This window comes from Channa argus, chromosome 20 (assembly GCF_033026475.1).
Source record: "Channa argus isolate prfri chromosome 20, Channa argus male v1.0, whole genome shotgun sequence".
NCBI classification, from domain to species: domain Eukaryota; kingdom Metazoa; phylum Chordata; class Actinopteri; order Anabantiformes; family Channidae; genus Channa; species Channa argus.
Genome location: NC_090216.1, coordinates 1036518 through 1052251, shown reverse-complemented (window position 1 = coordinate 1052251; position 15734 = coordinate 1036518). Strand labels below are relative to the sequence as shown.

The following is a 15734-nucleotide window of genomic DNA, read 5'->3' as shown; positions in this document are numbered from 1 at the left end:
CACTAGCGCAGCTCAGTGAAAAGACTGAAGCTTTGGCAAATACGTGGGAGCCAACAGTTCTGAGTTCTTCAGAGTCCAGTCATCAAGTATCCTCAAACCCTGAGCCCCAAAGGGTTTTATCCAAATCTGACAAGTTTTGATTGTTTTACTGTTCAGTAAACTCAAATTCAGCTGATAATTCAAAGCACAGTTGGGGCTGGGTTAAATAAGTAAGTGTCACAATCGCTGCATGAACATTTCTGGCTGTCAAGAGTCAAACAAACACAACACACAAAAGCACACTGTCTAATAATCCATAAATATGAAACTATTAATGAGATTTTTAATAAAACTAGCTTCTAATATTAAACGTTTGGTCACCATTTCTTTTCAGAGCAGGTTGGTTTTACAGCGACACTCAGTGACTGAAGCTGGAAGTGAATGTGGACAGTACTTTCACTGGACACTAGAGGGGGACATTGTCTCACTAACAGACTGTCCCCCTGCTGCAGGAGACCATCCTTTTCACACCACAACATAGTCAGGATCCTGTTTGTCTCTGCCGGTAACAGAGTAAAACATCCACAGCTTAATAAAATGCTGAACTTTGAACGACAGGCACGTCTGATATTTGTCCATGTTTGTCCCTTTTTACGCACAAAAATGTCTGTATTTCAATTAAAAACCTGTAAAAAAAAATTGAAAACCTTGATGCCAACATTGGATATTTATTTTTATTTAGCTCATTTTTACTTTGCTGAATTTCCATCCCCTTTAATTTACGGTATCATTAAGCTCAATAACTGAGTGACGTGCCCGGTATAAACGTCCGCCGCGAACACCTGAGTGAATATGATTGGACGCTCGTATCCCACGTGGCGGCCAGTGAGCCAATCTCTGCAAAGGAACTACCTGTACGTCATTAGCGGCGCTGAATTGTGTTTAAAAATTCTCGTCTTTATCACACAAACCGAACACCAAATAAAGATGCTTGTGACAGGGTTTGATGGCGCGTGGATTAAAAGAAAACGGAGGAAACCATGACGTCCAGCGTCTTACCTGCAAATGTGAAATGGAGCCAACGACACTAACTTGAAGGAAAAGGTCTGTGATTTTTAAAAAATATATTAATGTGGACCTCCATTGTTTAAATAGTGTAAAATCACGTGCCTGCTGCTCTGGGTGTCATGTGACCATAAAAGGACAGAAAATCTCAGGATGTGTTACTGTAATAATTCAAAAAGCAAAGCAAAACTAACCATTATTAGAATATTTTCGTTTGTTTACTCTTGGTGTTGGGGGGAGGGGGAGGGGGAGGGGGGTTAAGCTCTCAGGGAAACTGTTGACCACCAAACAACAAAACAAACGTTAATTTTTGTCCAGACTGTATAGTTCTTATGGCTCTTGTATTTATAATTTTAACAGTATGTTTCTTCACATTTCTTAAGCTGATACACGTTCAGAACAAATACGAGCTGTGCAGGTCTTAGTAAATCGGGTTCTGGTCCAGTATAATAAAGGCTGTGCAGAGTTCCTGATTTGGGTTTGACTGGTGGTTTTAGTTCTGGAAGAAGCACAGATGTATATGAAAGAGATGATCTACAGAAAAACAACACACCATGAGCAGCTTTAATAAGTTAATGAATCAGTGTGAAACCTTTGTCTGGAAATCGTGTCAGTGCACAAACACTTTATCACGATGTCAACGCACAAAATAAGCACAACATACAGTAACAAAGCTCTTTTTTCTAGTTTGCTTTAATTGGTTTTCTGCGTACACTCTCCAACATTCTCTTTATGAGCTTTCATCCTAGTGTTTGATCCCGTTAAAGCCGTAAGAACTTTTCTTGGCAAAGAGCTGAAGTTTCGATTAAAACAAAATATACAACAGAGCTTATTGGGATGATACGTGACAGATACTCAGGTCATGTTGCCATGAAAAGTTGCACAAAACGTTTCTGGACTTAAAAGATCTTTGGGACGACATGTTCCAGCAACACGAGTTTAGGCTAAACCACTGTTGAACCTCTAAAAATCAAACATTGTTCTTGGCCCACAGCAGCTGTTCGTCTATTGTCAGACGTTTTGGGAAACTTCACCTTACTATTGAGGTAAGGCTGCTGATGTAACACACTTCCTGAGCAGAAACAATGCGGGTTTCTAGGTGTCTGGGTGTCTAAACATTCAAACAAACAGCAGCAGTGACGCCGCTCAGCGAGGAGCCACATCTGAGGCACTTTCCAGGACATTCTGTTTGGTAAAAGGCGGCTCGGGCTGAGAGATCAGAGCACGATTGTTACACTGAGAGATCTCAAACAAACATCAGGACTGTGGATCTCACTGCTGCCCTGCTCCTTCCAAAAAAGGCACTTACACAATGTTTTGCAGAGCATGAGAAGAAATGTTAGTCTTTGGTCACGGCTGAGGAAAACAGCTTTAGCGCTGCAGCTATGTGCAATCGTGAGCTGGTTAATGTGCAGGGCGCAGCTTCTGCATTGGTGCATGCTTTGACCTTTGACCCCCCCCCCAACCTCCACCCCAGGGCCTCTGAGGCTGTAGTTGAGTTACAGCACCACGAAGCTCTCTGGCTGCTGGTGGTTGGACCCTCCACCCACCTCTGTCTTGTGCTCAGAGGTGGAGAAGCTCTGCGCTCCCCCTCCTCTGGAAAGGACCATTAGGGTGTCCCCGGACATGCCCCCGAACTCAACGGCAAAAGTCCCGTAGAAGAGCATGATGAGCATGCAGTAGATCCACTCAAAGATGGCGGAGGCGTGCTGCAAGGCGAAGCTTTCCTGGCAGAAGAAAACTCCACCTGGTGATCAGAGGTTAAGGAGAAAAGTTGCTGCACAGTGGTGTTAAACAGTTATGTCCAGCAGGGGGAGCATCATGATGGAGGGACTGCTTGTCTGGAGACAAAATTCTCAAACTTCCTTTGCTCAGGTTGCTATAGTTACAGCAAACAACCGTGTTTGACTACAGTTGAACTTCATATTATGATTTACACCGCTCATCGACACACTGTCAGTGCTTCAATCAACCCACTTGAAAAGCTACTTCAGGATCACAGCAGGAGTTGAAGGGAACCAATAGGAGAAGCGAGCTGACCAGGTGAACAAGCACAAGAAATGGACGTCGCACCTGTTGTAACCTGCATGTTTACTTTCTTGTTAACAGTCAGACAAGGCACCAGGACCACATCAAGTAAGAGGTTACATGGCACAAAATCACAGGTGAATATTTTTATTCTGAGACTCTGATAAAATAGGTTTGGGCACTTTCCCTTTTCCAGAAAAATGCTTATTTTTCTTTTAGCTCCTAAAACTCAACAGAACAGACAATGATATGATATATGATACATATGTTCAGCCCAGGGTTTGGATATATAATAAGTATAATTCCACCTCTTTGAGCTGTTTAAGATACTGACAAGCATGTGCAAAGGATACTGAGCACCAGGGCGATCAGTGCCAGCAGGGCCATCACCACACGAACGTGACCAAATCTATAGTCCTCCTTGGTTTTGGCCAGTCTGTACGTCAGAGCCGACTGAATGCACACGAACAACATGCTGGAGGGGAAGGCCATTCCAGCTCCGACGTAGTGAAGGACTTTGGCAAAATCCACCTGAGGACACAGAGAAACAAACAAAACTTTCAGCTTTTGCTGCAAATGGATCAAATGAGACTCTGACGTGAAACGGCCGTGATGTCTGATGATCAAGAACATCAAGCAAAACATATTCATTCATAGCGATGTTTTGATACCACGTTTTCAAGACTGAGTACAACTACTTACGTTTGAGTACTCGCCGATACCTTGTACTGATACAAGTACTAAACTGTTTTGCTTCTACAATGACTGGGTGGAGAGTAAGGTCCACATCAATCCATTGCATTTAAGCAAATAGTGTGAGAACGGAAGATCCCGCACGTTCTTCTGCCGAAAACAAATATGGCGGCGATCTGTGTTTAATAAATGGAGCAACTTTCACTGAAAAGAACAAAAAGAAAAGGAAAAAGATGGACAAAGTACAGATTTAGGGTGGGGTCCTGGATGGAGAAGCTTGGACAAACGAGCTATTGGATCCAGTATGGAGATGTTTTGTGAGTATAAGTACATAGGTAGGATCGGATCTGATGCCTGGTACTGGTATCAGCATCAGGACATCGCTAGTAATTTAATTACGTTGGAAAGTGAGCAGGTCCAAGTCCAACACCTTTTGGGCTTTGGAGTTTTTCCTCCTGTACTCTAGTGTCAGGTCAAAAGTTTTTGTCAGACATTTGTGGTTCCATTAACGTCCTCTGGTGAGGACGTTTCCTAACAATGATTAGATTTTCTGCTATGACATTTACTGTACAGCTGCAGTGTTCATTAAAATTTGAGAAAACAATGAAGCCTTCATGTTTCCTGGAAATGTCGAATCAATTGCTGAAGACTCCATAAATAAAAGAAGCTGGAACGAGAATTTCTGCAGAACAAAGGACTAATGTGACTGTTGATTCATAAAAACAGTGGCAGAATACTCACGAATATGTTCACTCTGTTGGAACATAATAAGTTATTATCTGTCCACATCATTAAATATGTTCACATAATATAACAAAGTCAGAATGTGAAGAGACTATATCTGATTCAAATAGTTTTAACTAATAAATAATGTTCATCTTTAAACTGTTTTTCAAACAATGAACTATATCAGAGTGAAAATCAAAGTGCAGTTTGTTTTGTGTGTGTTGTGTTGTCCACATTTTCCCAGCACAATAATTCAGTTCACAATTTTGCACTGTGAAAAACAAACAGACAACCATCCACACTCACTTTCACTTCAGGGTCCTAAATGAACCTACATGCTTGTCTATGGACTTTGGGAGGAAACCACGGGGACAACATGCAAACTCCACACAGTGAAAACACCTGCATTTGTGTGGATGATCTTCAAACTGCTCCTGGTTTAGACGCTGCAGGTCGAGTAAAAAAAAAAAAAAAAAAAAAAAAAAGCTGTGGAAGGTACTTTGGAATTAATTACATGTTACCAGCAGAAATGTCACACGCTACAATTCCTGGCAAAGCCCCCACAGCCTGGACAGCCGCTTTAACTCTGTCGGCACCTGAGGCCACGACACTGTGGGGTCCTGTAAGAGCAAACGTGTGCATGCAAGTTCTTCTATTTTACATCCAACAGTCCAGAAGGTGATGCTCATACTGACTTTACTGAGAAGACTGGATCCAGATTCAGGTTTGAATTCACAATGATCCTTAATTATGTGCAGCAGCTGTTACACAGGCTTCGAAACCTGTGAGCGATCAGCTTGTGTTGTTGAGTTCATTCACAGTGAAGAAACCGCCAGGGACTCACAGTTAAAGGCAGTGACACAGGGAATTAACACCAGCAACACAATGTTTGCTGTGAATTTGCTGAAATCTTCTGCATCGGGGCAGTGGAGCTAATGAGGACCAGCAGTCCAACAATCAATTGCCGGGAGCAGGAAACACAGAAAAGGGAGTTTTCACAAATGGTCCTCAGGTTCTAAGGCCAGACTGAAGACTCCAGGTACAGACGGGAATCCCAGGAAGTTCAGGCAAAAACTCCCACAAGGAAAGTAACATGGCAAACAAACTGGAGCCTCGACTTGGGGAAGACAGAGAGACGTTCTGGCACAGAGGAGCAAGTGAGCGGAGCATAAACAGGGGAGGCAACCGGTGAAAGCAGTAGACAGTGATTAGAACGGAGGAGAGATAGGAGCCGTAACCAGGACGACACAGATCAAAGTCACCACCTCGACAGACCTGCAGCAGAGATTGTGTCTGTTGGCTCCGACTGTGTGGATGGTCTTAATGTACATATGATTTTTTTAAAATGTACATTTTCTAAAGTCTGTTTTCCCATCATAATCAGATACTGAGTCCAGATGAATGAGGAAAAAAGGCAGCACCACAACAATTTATTTTCCAAAGTGAAAAAACCTTTCTGAATGCACTGAATATAATATTAAAAATGATCTTTTACAATTTAAAAGCCACATGTTCTGCTGCTCCAATAACAAGACAAAAACAAGACAAAAGACGGATGCAGTGTGAATCACACTGAGACAACATGAACAGTTCTTGGAAATTATGTAAGAGGTTACGTAAGTTTCTTATTTTTTCAGCTCCTTTTATTAGATTAATTGTGTGCTCTGACTTAAACGTGTATTTTAAAGTTGTGTAAAAAAAAAAAAAAGTCACACAACCAGGTTGCTGTTCTCCTACAGAGATCGACAGCTGTCATGAACAAGCACAATCACAAAACAATACGTTTCTATTCAGTAAACGAAACCATGAGCTGAAAAAAAGTCTTTCTACTCCGTGTTTGTTCTGTATCGTCCCAGTCGCCTTCAGCTGCCCACAAAACAAGCCGTGCTTTTATTCTGAAGTGCACCGTGTAGATGTTTGTCATGGACTCCTGTGGCCCTAAAGGGCTTTTCCTCCACAGGTATCCATGACAACAGAGACACATCAAACTGCCAGCAGTGTTTTGTATTACAGTACTCGTTTTCAGTACTTAGTTACTTCCCCACAGCATAGAAATGCGATTTTTATACACGTGACTAATTTAAATAAAACTCAATAAAAGCTAAAAACTTGTGTCTAGTTGAAGAACCTGTCTCACCACACTGTGCAGTACGTACGTTGTAGAGTGACGATGCACATAAAAGTATTTTTTTTTTGTTTGTTTGATTTGTGGTTGTTGCATTTTGCAGCTTTAGACAGTTTAGGTTTGAACATTGAGTTCAGGTTAATCCAGTTTAAAGAAGTCCTGGACCATCATTTAAACCTGGTGCCATGACGGTGAGGGTCCCCAGGCACTGACTGTTTTTACCATTTTTAAAAAATACAATCTTTGAATATGAGGCCTGACTGACTGAAGATCTGAGTCTCTGCATCTGTGTGTTTTTATGATTTTTACAAAAATCTTTGGATGTAACCCGTCAATAGGAACTAAAATCAACATGAAAGACAGACACACTGACGGGTAAAGCTCAGTCTTATGGCATCTGTTAGCTGACCATGTGAAACTTGGTCTGAAACGTCCTGAAGTTGAGTTAGTACCTGGAAGTTTCCCACCATGATGAGACCGGCGGCACAGATCCATCCGGCGGAGAGGCCGGCCGTGTTCAGAACACAGTTCTGGTGTTTCTGTACGACGTGAGCGTAACGCAGCAGGCCAATCAGCATCACTACAGGAGGAGACATAAAGGGAGCGTGTTAAGAGCTGAATGTGGACGTGTTCTTATCCGGGAACTGTCCCCACACCACAATCCGCAGGTAAAAGGATGATGGTTTGGGACGTCTGCTCTTGTAGACAATGATTTTTTTTTCTCTCTTTTTGTGTGTAAAGGTGTTATTTCTATCTACAGTGTTTTGTAGTGTGGGACTTGTCCCCGAATGCAGCATGATAAAAATCATACTTCATGTGTCTGCGTCCCCCTGTCTGTGAGGGTCTGGACAGTTTCTCTACAAACTGCTGCATGCAGAACAAACGAAGGAGGGATTTTTATTGATAAGCTTGTGTCCCCACTTGCAGTATGAGTAGGAACGTGTGTCCCCTGTCCAGACAAAAGACAAAAGTGAGATGACTGTGTCTAGTGAGAAACTGCAGATTAATAAGACCCCAGTGCTTTATGGTGTACGTTTGGTTCTGTATGTAGATCTGTCGGTTTGCTTCAGAGCTGGCCTGCGAATGAGACCAGAACCAGTTCTCTTTCAGTCGACAAGCTCTATCTGTGTCCGGGTTCCTGATGTGTGTGTGTGTGTGTGTGTGTGTGTGTGTGTGAACAAAACCGTTCCGTCAATGCTTCGCAGCAGTTTTGCGGCGCTCTGCCAAATGTCCATCCGTCTACAGAGAGCAACTGTTTGGACGTTGGTGTTGTTAGTCCAGCAGGGAGCTCGGTGGTCAGTATTTGATCCTCAAGTCTGTGTCACCATAAGTCTCCGTAGTTTGGGTTCTGGGGAGCAGCTTTCGGATCTACTGGACTCCAACAGTTAACGTTCCTCTCATCTGCACCACACCTCCCAGTTAAATAAACTTCCTACAAACTATTGTTTGTGAGGGAGGAATAGAAAAATAGGGGGAGGGGGGGCTTTGATGTTGAACCGATCAGCACTGGGGCTCCACTATCCAGCTGATTAATGGTTAGTGGACTGAATGAACTCATGAATTGTTTCAGTTTACTATTAAGTATTAGCTGGTAACAGCTTCTGAGTTCCACTTATTGGAATCAGTTCAATAACTTGCTGGGTGTTGGTGAAATAATCCTTCAGTCTGTCTCTCAGAGTCCTTTCTGACGCTACGGCCCAACTTTCATTTAGCTAACTGTGACCTTTGACCCTCTGTGTGGTACCAGCAGGTCTCCAGGAGGTGATCACGCCTTTTCACCCAACGGCAACATGCTGAGTAACTTGGTCCAACAACACAAATGTGGCTCATTACTCAGGTGGAAACTGCAGGGACTGACAGGAGCATCACAAACAAACACCTACTTTTGATGGGTGTCTTCATGAAGGATGGCAGAGCACTAAAGGTTCTGAGGTAAATACCGCAACACAGAAAACACCTGAGCTGAGACAGGTTAACGGGGTCGTTAAACATGGCTGAATTCCTTCGTGTTCTCGGCCCCCCCTCCCACAAACACCAATGTGTAGGTCTGTGGAAGCAGATGTCTGTGAGCCACAGTTACGTTTTGCTGTCAGGTGACTTCTATAGACCGTAGCAGAGAATGATGAGAAGTTATTTTATACCCACATCCTCAGACCTGTTTTAACCCACGTTCTGGATCTTTGGATCTGTTCGTGTTAGAATTAGACAGTAGAGCTTCATACTCTGTGAATGTGGAACATATTAACTACCCCCGTGGACCCCTTTCTCATAGGATGTTAGGACTTGTGATTGTTACAGCCTAACGATTCTTTACCTACTCTCACCTCCTCTATTGTCCACCCATCGAGCCTATTGAGGTCACTAGAGGACGTACCTGGGTCCCTCAGCCTGGTTTCCTCAGACTGAAGAAGGGAAAAACTCCAGGGGACTCAACTACCAGATAACCAAAGCTGGATAACTGAGACCCGCATTAACATTACAGTAAAACTGTCTCTTGTTTTACTTGAACAATCGAACGCACCACTAGGAAAATCTCTGGAACTCCCGCATCAGGGGACATGCAACAAGATGACCAGCGTGTCGGTGCTGCTTCCAGATTTTGCACAACCTGACTGTTGAACTACAACAACGACTGGTACAGTTTTCTCATTGCGATGCTTTTGTGCTTTTGCAGCAGATCAAATCTTACTATGGGAAATGTTCCCCCTCAGTGAGAGGGGGTGAGGCGGGAACTGGCAGAGGGACTTAGCTGGAGTCACTCCAGCTGAAAAAACAAGCCTGAAGTCCGGAGTCCTGTGGAACCCGGCTCAGTGTGTTGGGTAAATGTGCGGTAAAGTTAAACCACAGATACAGAGGAGTGTGTCCTCTGTGCACTTGCTTTAAGAAGGTAGTGGTACGTACCCATGAAGGATCCAGTGCTGCATATGAGGCTGAAAAAGCAGCTTTCAGGCGGCAGAGTTCCACATTTACTGCAATGAAAACAGAGCGGAAAGCAGAGGTAGTTAGTGTGAGCTGGCCTCCAGACCCAGTTCTTACAGGGTTCAGATCAGATCCATGACCGCTCCGCTCCGCTGTGCTGTTTACGTGAAGCCCCCTCATTCCTTAAAAATAGCCAGGACAAAGTAGCAGGACCTTATCTGTGTCCTGTGTGTGATATATGCTGGGTGAGGCTTGCTGGGAGGTCGAGCCCACAATGAGACTAGGATGTGCAACAGTTTCCAATGTTCCAGGCGTCTCCAGCAGAGTTCGACTTTAATTCACAGCAACATAAACCCCATAAACTCTTCCTGCTGGTCGTCTCTGCATGTGAGAGCCAAAGAATTCTTGTTTACATTTTGCTGCTCAGTGTGGCGACATTTTAAAGAGCGGCGAGGGATCGAGCCACGACTCGCAGCACAGGCTCTGCTTCCTGTCGAGGGGGCGAGTTGAGACCCCCACTCCTGACTGGGAGCCTCAGTCGGGCAAGTGTGGGCTCATCTTAACATGCACTCTGCACTGCAGCTGCTCACCAACTATCAGAGCGAGTTCCTGATTTACACCTCAGCTTTACACTTAAACGTGACACCATGTTGCTCAATAATCACTGAACAGGGAAAATAATATAGAGCAAAAACAGACATTTTCTCTGGTTGTTGTTTTAACATGAGAACTGTGGAGCCTGTCAAAGATGAATTACTGTCACTGGTTGGGACAGAAAATAAAGTGTATCTCATCTTATCTTAAATGTCTGGTTAGACTAGTTCCACCAACAAGACAATAAATTAAACAAGATTATTTGTTGCCACACAACAGTTTGGACTCTAATAAGTCAGAATAGGTGGTGGAGTGGTTAGAGCTGCTGCCTCACAGCTACAAGGTTTGAATCCCCATCCAGCTGTAGCCTCTGTGTGGAGTTTGCTGTTCTCCCTGTGCCTCTGTAGGTTCACCCCCAGTCCAAGGACGAACAGAGGTGGGGTTGTTATGTAAGGGTTTCTCAGGTAGACACACACACACACACACACACACACACACACACACACACACACACACACACACACACACACACACACACACACACACACACACACACACACACACACACACACACACACACAGCACAATGAGTTCCAGAGGAGAAAAGTGGATTTAACCTGATGAGTGGTATGTTGTCCAGGGTGCAGCACAGTACAGGGCCCCTCTGTAATGGGAGCTGCTCCTCACATGACTCATTATAGAGCCTGAAAACACACACATTTACTCCACTGTGCAGAAAGATACTCACTGTTTATTGTATAACACCAATATAGGTCATGATTTTACTCCCCTCCATTAATAAGAGCCACCACCATGATTTCTAATAAAGTTCATTATGGGTAAAAAGGTCTCTGATGTGTGTGTGTGTGTGTGTGTGTGTGTGTGTGTGTGTGTGTGTGTGTGTGTGTGTGTGTGTGTGTGTGTGTGTGTGCTGTACCAGTTATGCACAGGGCAGACGTGCTGGTTGTACAGGGCCATCGCATATCTGAAAAGAACAGAAGACTGTTTAGTGAAAGAACTGAACGGACATCACAGAGATGGTTTAAATGTTTTTTAACACTTTATTAATGTTCACATGAAGCTACGCTCAGCTGTAAAACAGAGCATTTGAAAACACTGAGGTCAGTCCAGACTCTAATGATCATACTGTGTTTCTTTAAGAGTGAACCTGCTGGTTGCTTTTTAACCTGCACTCTTTAAACACACTAAATCTGATCTGTTAACTTCTCAGTAAGCACACACACACACACACACACACACACACACACACACACACACACACACACACACACACACACACACACACACACACACACACACACACCTGAGATAAATCATTACACAAATCAGCAGATGTTCTGAGCAGATTTCCCTCAGGAGACACAGTAAAAACTTTGGGTGACCACCCCCCCCCCACCCCCCATTTCATGTGACACTAACTTACATTCAGTCACTAACTTACATTTACGCACACATACAGTAGGACATTAATTCTGTCCTTCAAGGTACAAGCTACTGGTAGACATGGGACGCCAGTGTTAGGCTACACATTCTAGAAAGTTTGCTGAGAGACCAGATTCCTGCAGAATGGATGCTATGATGTTCTCACTCTGCCTTTATGGGTTATTTGGTGAACGCACACATACAGTTACAGACCTGTTCACATGTCTGTTTCTAACACTATCTCCTTCTCATCAGTACAGTAGTAAGACGGTTTCATTGTTTTATTTCTCTCATATTTTACTACATCTGTATTGTATGATTTATTATGCTCGTACATATCAGTCTGGATGGATTAACAAATAACTCTGTGACATAATAATACTTCTCAATTCAAGGACACACTTTTGTGATAATTTTGTGTTGTTTTTAAAAAAAAAATCTCTTTTCTTTTTTTTGTGTCTATTTTTGGTCATTTAGTTCCACTTTACTCCAATTACTTATGTTCCACTACACGTAGGAAGGAAACGTTGAGCTTTTTCTCCGCTACATTGATCAGATGGCTGCTACAGAAACGATAAACTGAAACAACATATAAGCAACATTAACTTAATAATAACTAATCCATCCATGCTTTCAAAAGCCATTTTGGGCCACAGATAAGATTCTCACATGACTCTTCACATATTTGACATGACTGTATTGATCACTGATAACAAAAGAAACAGGACAACAGATTCTATCAAGTTTGTTAGTCAGTGTTGACCTTTATCCATCAGTCCACTAACCACAGGCTAAAAAACATTCTAATAATTGAATTTCTTTGCAAATTATTCTCACTTAAAATGTATTTTATGTCTTTCTGGGCCATGTACAGCATGTAAAACAGGAATTTGTTTCTTCAATACCAAATCTTCTCAGCCTCATCTACGTGACCCTATTCCCACCAGCCTTTGTGTTTTATGCTAATTAGCAAATGCTTGTGTACTAACATGTTCGAACCCTAAAGGGCTCGAACATAGTGAACACTGAGGAACATCCTCTTTCAGGAAACCTCATCGATAATTATAACAAAATTAAGTAAAAAAAACAACACTGTTTTTTTACTTCCTTAAGCAGAAGACCGGGGCCCTAAAATGTGATTTAGCAGAAGTCTGGATTAAAACCTGAAGCTGTTGTCATAGCAACAAGCCCTTAGGCCAAACCCTGCTAAAGAGCAGGCTTATGTCCAGCTGGGCTGGATCAGAACCAGCTAGAAAGAATCAGTTGAAGGAGTCTTTGCAGTGTAACTCCATATATTCAACAAATGTTAAGTCAAAAACACTTAAATTGTTGAACTCAATGTTGAGTTCAGTGCACATTTTAAAATTCACTCACATTTGCTGAAAATATTTGATTTATCTAAACAGGATGTGACACGAAAAACAATTGTTATGTGGAATGATCTATTACCCCAGTGCATGCTGGGAGGGTCTCTATCCTGCCATCAAGTGATCACCTTTTATTTTAAAGTTCACCAAATCAGTCGAATGAAATTAGCAGGATGAGAATTAACAGGATCATTTTACACTGATATGAGCTTTGAAGAACAGGGCTCCACTCTGCACACGAACCTTCTCCAAACTCTAACCAGGTGTAAACAGTCTGTTATAAGAGGCTTAAAAAGACCAAGGGAAAGTAAAACTGAGCTCATCGGTTCCTCTCAACCTCCCCCCCCCGTAGACCCTCTGAGCTACAGATAAGAAGAAATAAACACAACGTGGCAGAGAAACGTAGACATGTGATGTCTCGAGTGCCTGTATTGATCACTGATAACAAAAGGATCAGGACTGATTTGCCTGGAGCTGAACAAACTGTGACAACAGGGTGGAGGAGATTCCAGCATTTCGAGTTTGAACTCCAGTGTTTGGTGTTTGATATAAATAATTCACTAACTGCTGATTCACGTGTAAAACAAGCACTTTTGAATCCAGTTCCTTCTTTCTTTTCTCATGACTCGGACCAGAGCCCACAGGTGTCTGAAAAACCACAGGTCTGACAGAATAACGGGGGGGGGGGGGGGGGGGAGGCTTTGGAGACCTGGTGTGAACTAATCTGGTGCTTGTGAGTCCAATTACACCAAAGACAGAAAGCAAATGGAAACCACCCGACAGACAGTCAGGAAATCAAATACCAAAACTAAACCAAACAAAACACCAAACTTGAAGGTCCAAAGGTTTTGTGAACATCCTAAAGCTGGCTTGTATGTTTTTGTTGCCATAACAGTTTGTGTGCTGCTTCTGGACCAGATCTGCCTTGAAATGAGATTTTAATCTCAACGAGTCTCCTGCTGGTTAAACAAAGGAAGAGAAGGAGACATGTTGATGAGTTAAGGTGTGTTCCCACCTGTATTAATACAGGTAGACACAGATCAGGATCAGCACAGATGCTGCAGGACAACAGCATCCAGTTCCAGTTTCTCACTGTTACTTTAGCTCAGCATAGAATTACGATTAGTAATTAGAATCGAAACTTTGACACGGACACGCGAAGCAGATAAGCCACGAGGAATTTCAAGGATGACTGTACTGCAACACAGAGAGCTACTGTTCCAGTAGAGGACAGGTTTACATATTTGAACTGTGTACAGCCAGTTACCGTGATCAGTGCAGGGACAGTGGAACAGTGATGAACAGACCAGTGGAGGCTGAGCTGCAGCACCACGTCCTCTTTAGTTCTGCAGCAAATGTGGACAGAAGAGTCACATGAACGAGTTTCGATTTACTTACACCACCCATATTCCAGTGATGATGAAGACGGGCAGGCTGACAGGAACGAGCATCCACAGAGACATGGTGACCACCTGCAGACCTCCACTGCAAACGACGACACACACGACTTCTTCACACACCCGAGGGACGTTTCAGATCGTCTTTCTTTTCATCCTTAAAATCATCTGGCAAATTAAACAGTGACCGAATGAGTGTTTTGGGCGTTGCTGAAGCAAAAAGCGACATGAAGACATCAACTTTTTACAATGTTTTCATCCTAAATTTAAGACTGAACAGGCTCATTTTTGCAGCGATACAAGATACATCTGACTTAGAACGAATCCAATCCAATCAATCCAATATGTATCTAAAATTTTATTTATGTACACGATCACCCAAAAAAGTTTGAGTACTGTCATCGCACTGTATCCTGCTTTGTGTCAGTCCCTTTAAATTCACTACGTAAAGTGTCAGAGTAATGACAATTTCCTTTTGTAAATCTGTCTGATTAAGTCAAACCCAAATATTCCATACTTATAACAAATACCTTACAAGTATTCAGTGCTGTAACTAAGTAAAGTTTGAGGTACTTACTTAAATATCTCCAATGTCCTTAATTTATTGCTGTATTCCTCCACATTTCAGAGGTAAGTACTTACATTTTACTGCACTACTGCGTTGTTGAAGTTACTCTACACTTTAAAAATATACATAAATGTCTTGTATGTAAATCAAACAGATATTCAACAATCCATGACAATAATCATTAATAGAGTGTATAACCAGTACTTTCATTGTTGTTTGTTTTACCCCTTTATGCATTTATTTAAAAAAACTAGACTTTTACTTGTAAGCATTTGTAACATTTTTTGAACTGCAGTACATTTACTTTTACTTCAGTTGGGCTTTTCAGTATTTCCTATGCTGCTGCATCAAAGCATAAAAATTCAATTAAAGTAATAGAATCAACCAACTAGCTCAAGAAACACTGCTGGTCTGATCACACCAATAAAATAAAAGCTGCACTATATTCTACTTTAAAACCCGTTGAAACGCTGGTGCAGAGAAGGTAAAAATGCACACGTGCAGCTTCACAATCGGTGTTTTATCTGTTAGTGTCACTACACAAACAGCTGCATGCAGATTTCCAGCATAGATTTGTTTTTACCTCTAATTTCTTCAGAGGAAAAGTTCACACTCGTCTCATCTTAGCTCCTCAAAACTCGTGGAAAATAGTGAGGAAAATTCTGAGGAGCTGCTGGTTTCAGTGGAGATGTGATGATGTGGAGCTGTTTTCATTCATAACACACTGACTGCTGCAGCCTGACTGTGGTGAGATAGAGAGGAGGGGTGGGGGGGGGGGGGGGGCAGCGAAGAACTTTAGACTCCTCCCAGCTCAGGTTCAGGTTTCCCCC

General features: G+C 42.6%; 1 protein-coding gene across 9 annotated transcripts; it reads right to left on the bottom strand.

The window, feature by feature from the left end:
- Positions 1-1579: 1579 nt before the first annotated feature.
- Positions 1580-15644, bottom strand: LOC137105970 (transmembrane protein 150A-like). 9 transcript variants are annotated; one of them, XM_067488866.1, is made up of 9 exons: positions 15488-15640; positions 14338-14546; positions 13771-13898; positions 11067-11114; positions 10747-10833; positions 9518-9585; positions 7069-7196; positions 3426-3603; positions 1580-2791 (listed from the first exon to the last, which is right to left on the bottom strand). In XM_067488866.1, the coding sequence occupies exons 3-9, from the start codon at positions 13827-13829 to the stop codon at positions 2544-2546; spliced, it is 816 nt and encodes a 271-aa protein (XP_067344967.1). In that variant the 5' UTR covers positions 13830-13898; positions 14338-14546; positions 15488-15640; the 3' UTR covers positions 1580-2543. The 9 variants fall into 9 exon arrangements, 8 of the variants coding, with proteins under 8 accessions (XP_067344967.1, XP_067344968.1, XP_067344965.1 ...); XM_067488867.1 differs by having other exon boundaries at positions 13771-13895; XM_067488864.1 differs by lacking the exon at positions 13771-13898 and having other exon boundaries at positions 14338-14504; positions 15488-15644.
- Positions 15645-15734: the final 90 nt, after the last annotated feature.

What these genes read in the sequence shown, in the direction of transcription:
- LOC137105970 (XM_067488864.1), bottom strand. Translation starts at nt 14,402, where the DNA reads ATGTCTCTGTGGATGCTCGTTCCTGTCAGCCTGCCCGTCTTCATCATC. An exon ending in ATCACTGGAATATGGGTGGT is followed by an intron (nt 11,115 to 14,337) that starts GTAAGTAAATCG and finishes TGTTCTTTTCAG; the next exon opens with ATATGCGATGGCCCTGTACA. An exon ending in TCATGGTGGGAAACTTCCAG is followed by an intron (nt 3,604 to 7,068) that starts GTACTAACTCAA and finishes CTGTGTCCTCAG; the next exon opens with GTGGATTTTGCCAAAGTCCT.